Source organism: Poecilia formosa, unplaced genomic scaffold (genome assembly GCF_000485575.1).
Source record: "Poecilia formosa unplaced genomic scaffold, Poecilia_formosa-5.1.2 Scaffold361, whole genome shotgun sequence".
Classification (NCBI taxonomy): domain Eukaryota; kingdom Metazoa; phylum Chordata; class Actinopteri; order Cyprinodontiformes; family Poeciliidae; genus Poecilia; species Poecilia formosa.
In genome coordinates, this window is record NW_006800300.1 from 318,460 (window position 1) to 326,394 (window position 7,935).

The window sequence follows — 7,935 nt, forward strand, 5'->3', positions numbered from 1 at the left end:
ACACACCAGACATAAACCCTCAGTGTGACGTCACACACACACACACACACATCAGACATGAACCCTCAGTGTGACGTCACACACACACATCAGACATAAACCCTCAGTGTGACGTCACACACACACACACATCAGACATAAACCCTCAGTGTGACGTCACACACACACACATCAGACCCAGATTCCTCTGGAGGGGAAAAGCTGCCAGCTAAACGTCGTGAAGTAACCCGAGCGACCCACCGTGGGATTTCTCTCTCGCTGTGGCCCCCACGGAGCCTTTCGCCCGTTCAGGAGTGACGGGCGGAACCGGAGCGCCCTCTGCTGGCTGGGCCATTTTGGACTCGACCCCCTTCCCTTTGCCTCTCTCCCCAGAACCGGTCCGGCCGCTCAGCCTGGACGGACGACTTTTCTTCTTCTCCAGGGAGTTTTCTGGGAAAGCGCCGGCCGCCGTGCGGCTCGCCACGCCGCCGCCGCTCCGCTCGTCTTTGGCGGCGGTGAGGTTCTCCTTGCTGCGCAGCGCCGACTTGACGCCATCTTTGTTTGGCTTCTGAGCGGACAACGCCTTTGCTCCTCTGGACTGGGACGGTTTGACCGTTTTCACTGAACTGACGGACTCGTCCATCGCTCTGGCCCTGCTGCTCTCCACCAGGTCGGACCTGAACACCAGAACCACAAAGAGCATCAGAATCGGCTTCGGTATCGTCCTGATCGGTGCATCGATTACCATTACGATCCCAAACTAGGGCTGGGCCATAAATCTATTTTATTAAATAATCACATTTTTGGTTTTGAAAATATCATTTTTAGAAAGTCAGGATTTTTTCCACCAATAAACTCTTTGTGTTCAGAGTGACGGCGGCCATCTTGTTTTACTATTTATTTATAACGAGTTTCGCTGGACAATAAATTTATACAGAAGTTATTGCAAAGAATAATAATATTGTTGTTTTCATACAATTTTCAAGTAATATAATGATAATAATGCAAGAATAGTTTCTCAAAAATCAGTAAACTTTAAATTCGAATGAACATTTAACACTGAGAGAAATTTTAAATATGCTAATTAAACAAAACAACAATAATTAAAAAGGATCATGTTGGAGATAAGTATCAAAATATATTAATGTGAATTTTAAACAAACATTTGTGACATTTGTATGCAGAAACAACTGCACCAAAAAAAACAAACCTGATGAGTCAATAAGCTTCATAATACAATTTTTTGCACCAAAGAATTAATAATAATAAACACTGAGGCTCTTTAAATGTGTAATTACTTGACATTTTAAATTGACATTTATGACTGTATATGACGTAGACCAGCAGATATTAGCAGGCTTATTGTGAGGGAACGCAACAGAACATTTTACCTCATGTCCCTTTGGGGGCTCCGTATTATATGTATAAAAAATTAACCCATCCAAATTTAATCTGATCAAAATGTTTTTTTTTCTTTACAGCTAAAGTGAATAGTGTGTTTCTTTTCTTTTACAACCAATCCCATCAGGTTTTGCTATCAAAATCAAGCTACTGCCTAGCAAAAAATATATAGAAATATATATTTTAAGTGCTTAAAGCTAAATTAATTGCTTAAAGACAATTAAAAAGAACTACAGAAAGAAACAAGTTACATTATAATGTGGAAAACATAAAACACTTTGACATCAAGCGTCAAACTGCTAAAACAAAAATGTATTTAATCTGTGAACAACTTCTTTTTGGGAAATTTGCAGAAACATTTTTGCAAAAACCAACCCTGATGTTTCCCACTTTAATTTTTTCTCTTTATTTCCTGTCAGGTTTTGCGTGCAGCAGACTGAACTGGTTTCACTCCAGTTAGATTGTAAACCTTTCAAAAGTAAAACTGGAACTGGCAGCGCAGAACTCAAAGAAAACAGTAAGTAAATCCGTAGCTATGCACTTCATTTAGATATTAGAAACAACCACACCAACAACAATAACAGTAGTAATTATTGTTAAATAAAAATAAACTTCCTGTCTTTAAGGGATGTTAGTAGTTTCATGTGAGGTTGAAACTGATCTTTCAATGGAAACGAAAACGAAACTGGCAGCAGACTGAACCATTAGAAGCATTAATGTGAAGCTAAGGTTCATTTTTTGCACCACCTGGGTTTCATGTTGGGTGTTTAGGACAGAAACTAAGAACTTACAGACGGGGGGAAGGGAGGACTGCGATGGTGGAGCTCACATAACGTCTGGTCCGCAAGAGTAACAAGTTTAATTAAAAAGAAGGGTTAAAATTAGGAAAGGTTTCCTGCTCCTCTGGCTGGGTTTCAACTTTCAACTGACTTTGTGGAGACTCTTTACGTAGCCGAGTTAGCTGAAGGCTAGCCAATGCTAACTGCTATGCCCGGGTCGTAAATAACACTGGCACCCAAATGCCACAGAGCATCAGGTCACCTGAGAACAGGAAGCCTCTCAGCATTACGACACTAAAGAGCGGGAAAATAACTCACTCTGTGCGCTGAAGCTGATCCGGGATTATTGTTTAGTTGGCTCCATAGTTCTGTTTTACATTATGTTGTTCCAATCCCACGGCCCTGATCCGAACAGCGACCACCTACGCCATGTTAATACATTACCCCGCTGCACTGTGGGAGTTAGCATTGTGCTGTTCGTGACCGACCCGGCTCGATGTGCCCACTCGGTTAAAGAGCCGAGTCCTTTTTTTCAATTCAGTTCAAAAATACCTTATTAGGGAGTGCTGTGGTGGCGCAGAGGCTAAGCGCAGCCCATATATGAAGGCCAAAGTCCTCGACGCGGATGTCCCAGGTTCGATTCCCGGCCAGGCAACACCTGCCGCATATCTTCCCCGTCTCTCATTACCCATTTTCCTGTCAATTAACTATCAAATAAAGGCCACTAGAGCCGATAAAACCTTAAAAATATACTTTATTAATCCCAAAGGAAATTAAATATTTTCGTTACTCATTTCACCCAACTATCTTCAAAGAGTTGTTGACTGTTGCTGTATGACAGTCTTATAACTAGCATGACATGCTAATAGCTGAACTTCAGGTCAATAGAAGAGAATTGAATAGATTTTTTTAAGATTTAGTTTAGTTCATTTTGCAAAATTAAAATACAGATATTAAAAAGAAACAACAGTAAAACAACAGTATAGAAAAATATATAATCCAAGTATACAATCCGTATAAAAAATAAAAACACATCAACAAAGTAATTAAATACAATAGATATATTCCCCTTTAATCAGGGAAGTTCAGGTGTGACATTGAGGCATGCAGATTCACACAAACAATAACATAATGAAAACTAAGGGTAAAATTACTAAATAAACGATAGTTATCAAAAATAACAAAACATATAACAATATATACATTGATCCAAAGGAATGTGCAAATGAATGGCAAAAAATGTTTACTAATAAACAGACTATTTATTAAATATGAAAATAAAACTGTGCAAATACAAGCAAAACATTTTTATACATGAGGAAAAACTGTAAATACCTGTGCAAATACATGTCATCACCACTAATCAACCTCATTTGCTTTTACCACTCCTTTTTGGAAAGTCTGGCAGAGAGATTTTGGAGTAGGGGATACAATCGCTGGATGAGATGGTTTGAACTTGCTCCTTCTCTTTCTGCTCTGCATCTATTAAGATATAAATTAGTTTAATTTCAGAAGTAGATATCAAGATGCTTGTTTCTCATTGGACTTTTATCAACAGAATTAAAAAACTTCCAGCAAACTTCTAGCAAAAACCTGTTAAATAAGGACATTTAACAAGTATTTTGGAGATGAATAGAATTAAACGTAGCTTAGCTAAATGAATCGAATCCCAAGAAAGCAGCGAAATTCCCATCAATAAAGGGCGTACCGGCGATGACGAAGAGGGGGCGTGTCTGCCGCTACGTTTAGGTACCGCTCGGAAAATAAATTACTGCAACAATTCCTACTTTCAATCATAAAACAAAATGATAAGAAGCACTTTTAAAGTATAATACTGGAGTGGTTTTGTTTATGTGAACAACTGCAATTTGTTTCTGTCACAAACTGTGACCCGGATTGGTTCAGAATTACAAAAAGAGTTGGACAAATTTAAGCATAAATAGAACTGTGTGTCACAATAAAGAGGAAACAATAAATGGGAACACATTCATCACGCCTCTATTTAAGTCGACTGAAAAACTGACCAGTTTATAAATTACTCAGCATAATTACTTTTAAAGAAGTGTCGGTTATGCTATTCTGCTGATAAGTGGGATACTTATAAATGGAAAAACAAAAATAATTGTTATGGGAAGCTTTTTTTCCTAAATACACGTTTATTTTGAAGGCATTAGTATGGAGCTAAATTAGGGCCATAAAATTTGTTCAAAGAAGAAAAAAAAAACCTTGTATCCGAAAAGTAGTTTTGAACCTTTTTTCTCCATTTAATCATCTTTCAGTTTTTAACTTTTATTTTCAATTTCAAACTTTTTTAGTTTCAAAATAATTGTTCAGTTTCAAATCTGTTTTTCAAGTTCAAACTTTTTTTTGTTTCAGTTCTTCTCAATTTCAAATCTTTTTCAGTTTCAAAATAAGTTTTAAATTTTTTTAAATGATTTTTTTGGTTTCAAATCTTTTTAAAATTTCAAATTATTTTTCAGTTTTAAAATAATTTCTCAGCTTCAAACCTTTTTTTTCCCCACTTTGATGTATGTATTTTTTATTTATTTATTTATTTATTTTTTTTTTTTAAAACATGGCCCCAATTTAGCTCCATACCTTAACGGGCACCGGAAGTCTCGTCCTGACTGCTTGTACCTTGACAGCGGCTGGCAACGTCCTGGCTTTCCCCTTAGTTTTGACGCTTCTCTCTCCTCTGTTGAGTTGGCAGTTTGTCTTTTTAAGATGCTTCCCGCTGCGCTCTCCGTTACATCAGCAACATTATTATTGTTATTAATAACATTAATCGACCTGACAGAGAGCAAACAGAAAGACTTTTACACTTTTAAGGTGGTAAACAGCAGAGGGAAGCTGGTTTCTTTGGAGAAGTACCGCGGTTCGGTGAGTTCGGTTCATTTAGCTGCATGCCTGAATGCTTGCATGTGAATTTTCCTCCTAATATCTGTAGATGTGGCTAACTGCGGCTCTGCTCGGGATGTTCGGCTGCAGCCTACGTGGCAGGAGGCCTGCAGCTGCAGCAGCTCCGTAGATTTCATTCTAACCAGGTACGGTCATCACTTTCTGTCTAACCTTCACTTAAAAACACAAAACTAACACATTCCTATGACCATTTAGAGATATTTAACTTTGCATGGCTAAGTTTTGCACTTTTTATTTATTAAACTTATAGATTTCCGTGAAAAAATGCTTTCAACGCCATCTGGAGTATATGATGAGTGAAACTTAAGGAATATAAGGCAAAAATATTTTATTATAGGATATAAATCAAAAGTAGAAAAATGTTAAGACTTTTGAACTAAACATAAAAACAAGTAGTTATATAAGCTTCAATTGTTCAGTATTGGCGTGTAATAACGCTTGATAACTGGAGTCTGATTTGTTTTCCTGCGGTTCTCCTGATTTGTTTTTACTGCTGCTTAAACTAATTTGTTCATAATCCTGCCTGAAAACATAATTTTTTTCAGTCCGGGGTTGTGTGGTGTAGTTTTTAGCAGTCAGCATGTTCAAACGTGCTACGTGGGTCATCTTCACCACACTGTTGTCTAATACAAGGTGCAGTTTGTAAAGTTACACAGTCAAAAATTAAGAGTAATGATTTGGGATCTTTAGCCTAACATGAAAAAATTGGGTTAATTTTTCAGTCACATTTTAACCATAATATTAATTAATTTATAAACGTCACAGTTTCAAACTGAATATGTAATTAGTAAGCTAAATATTTAGCTTACAATGTGAATATGTAGTTCTGCATTAAGTATTTCTGCTTCAAGAAAAAAAAATTGTTAATAAATATTTAGTCTAACTAGTAAACTATTCAAATTAAATATTTAGCTTCAAGCAAAAAAAAAAGTCATGCTAAATATTTAGCTTACCAAGTAAATATTTAATTTTGAATTAAATATTTAGCTTGCTAGGTAAATATTTAGTTTAATCAATCTAAAAAATAGCTAGCAAGCTAAACATTTAGTTAAATATGTAGCTGTCTATACTTTTCTAGCTAAATATCTAGCTAGAAAGCTACATAGCTTTCTAAGGATTCTTGCTAACAAAATTCTTAAGTCAATACCAAAAACTCAACAAATATGTCAAATTTTACTCAACTGACAGTTTACAAAACAGCCGAGTAAATTATCGCTTCAGAATTTATCTGGAAAAATTAATTCAGAGGAAGCTAAGCGTGCTAAACATTAGCAAAGTTAGCAAAAACGCTTCGGCACTAATAAAAAAATTAGCTCTGCTGATAGCAGAAATATGCCTACCTCTGCTAACAGTTTGTTTTCTTAGATCTGAAGACTTATGACCATTAAAAACTTTGTCCAGAAACCATTACGCTGCACATCTCAGTCAATTTTGAATCGACAACCTTGGCATCACTGAGTTTCCGTAAGCTTCCTTAAGTGTTTAGTGACATTTGTAACTGATTTGGTGATTCTGCGGACTCAGGTGTCCCTGGTGGTGAACGTCGCCAGTGAGTGCGGTTTCACCGACCAGCACTACCGAGACCTGCAGCAGCTGCAGCGGGACTTCGGCCCGTTTCACTTCAATGTCCTGGCTTTCCCCTGCAACCAGTTCGGCCAGCAGGAACCCGGCAGCGACAAGGAGATCGACAGCTTCGTGCGAACCGTTTACGGAGCCTCCTTCCCGCTGTTCAGCAAAATCGCTGTGGTTGGAACAGGAGCCAACAATGTGTACAAATACCTGGCAGGTGAGTCCCAAGTATCGATTCCAGGACATCGATTTTTTTAATCAAAGCTTCGTTAAATTATGTTTTACCTCTTAGCGCCATCAGTTCCAGCCGGATGATTTGTATTTTTTGTTGCGCAACGCTAATGTTGACGATGCTAACTGCTATTAGCAACTGCGGAAGTTAGCAAGAGAAGTGACGCTGAGAAAGAGACAAACAGCTCAGTGTGTAAAAACAGAGCTGGTGTTTCACAACAGCGTGTCGTTTCTTTGGAATCTAAATATTTTCTGTTTTTCCTCGTTGCAAAGAAAAGCAGGAAATGTTTTGAAAGTCTCTTTCTGTGCAGAGGTGTCTGGAAAAGAGCCTGACTGGAACTTCTGGAAGTTCCTCATCGACGTTGATGGCAGAGTGGTGGACGGCTGGGGGCCGAAGGTTCCCATCATGGAGATCCGGCCGAAGATCGCCGACATGGTGCGGCAGATAATCCTGAAGAAGAAGGAAGAGCTTTAACTCTCCGATTCCTCCACGAACTGAACACAAGTTTTACATTTCCAGTTTTATCCGCAGCAGCTCCGGCTACTTTCTGAGCGCACTGATCCAACACCACTCACTCTTTAAAAAAATCTGATGTTTTTAGGAACATTTCTAAACCAAAGAGCTTGTTTTTTTTAATAAACTTTCACTGTGATTCTAAGTTTGTTTTATGCTCTGCATCATCACTGGTTGGTGGGACTCGATTGCAGAGTCTTTAATTAATCACAGTTTAACTGAAGACTACATCAACAAAACAACATTTTCAATTCAGAAACCCCTTTTTCTGCTAAATAAATGAATAAATAAATGAGCTCAATAACAGACATTTTCTGTTTTTAATCTGTTATTTAACCATCAAATTAGCGCAAAGTCCTTTTATATCCATCCAGCATCAGATTTACTGGTGTAGCTGACCAAAGGTGCTGGAGCTCAGCCTGGGTTGCTAGGTAACGGGTGGAATTCTGCTGGGGTTGCTAGGTAACGGTGCCAGTCAATTGTGGCTCGACAAATGAGGCTTTTGGAATGGCTAATTAAAAAAAAAAACATGAATTTATTTCC

The 7,935-nt window shown here is 37.9% G+C and overlaps 2 protein-coding genes across 5 annotated transcripts in view; one reads left to right on the forward strand and one right to left on the reverse strand.

Annotated features, from left to right (window-relative positions):
* The window catches only part of tut4 (terminal uridylyl transferase 4), a 19,251-nt gene extending 16,631 nt beyond the window's left edge, over positions 1 to 2,620 (reverse strand). For 2 of the 4 annotated variants that reach the window (XM_016662184.1, XM_016662182.1), the window contains exons 1-2: positions 2,478 to 2,620; positions 241 to 656 (exon numbers count right to left, since the gene is read on the reverse strand). In XM_016662184.1, coding sequence (XP_016517670.1) covers positions 241 to 622 — 382 coding nt within the window. In that variant the 5' untranslated portion in view covers positions 623 to 656; positions 2,478 to 2,620. The other 2 variants (XM_007574793.2, XM_016662183.1) reach the window with 2 other exon arrangements.
* A 2,140-nt stretch (positions 2,621 to 4,760) lies between these two features.
* On the forward strand, positions 4,761 to 7,774 carry gpx7 (glutathione peroxidase 7). The gene is made up of 3 exons (XM_007574795.2): positions 4,761 to 5,039; positions 6,603 to 6,864; positions 7,190 to 7,774. The coding sequence occupies exons 1-3, from the start codon at positions 4,884 to 4,886 to the stop codon at positions 7,351 to 7,353; spliced, it is 582 nt and encodes a 193-aa protein (XP_007574857.1). The 5' UTR covers positions 4,761 to 4,883; the 3' UTR covers positions 7,354 to 7,774.
* Positions 7,775 to 7,935: the final 161 nt, after the last annotated feature.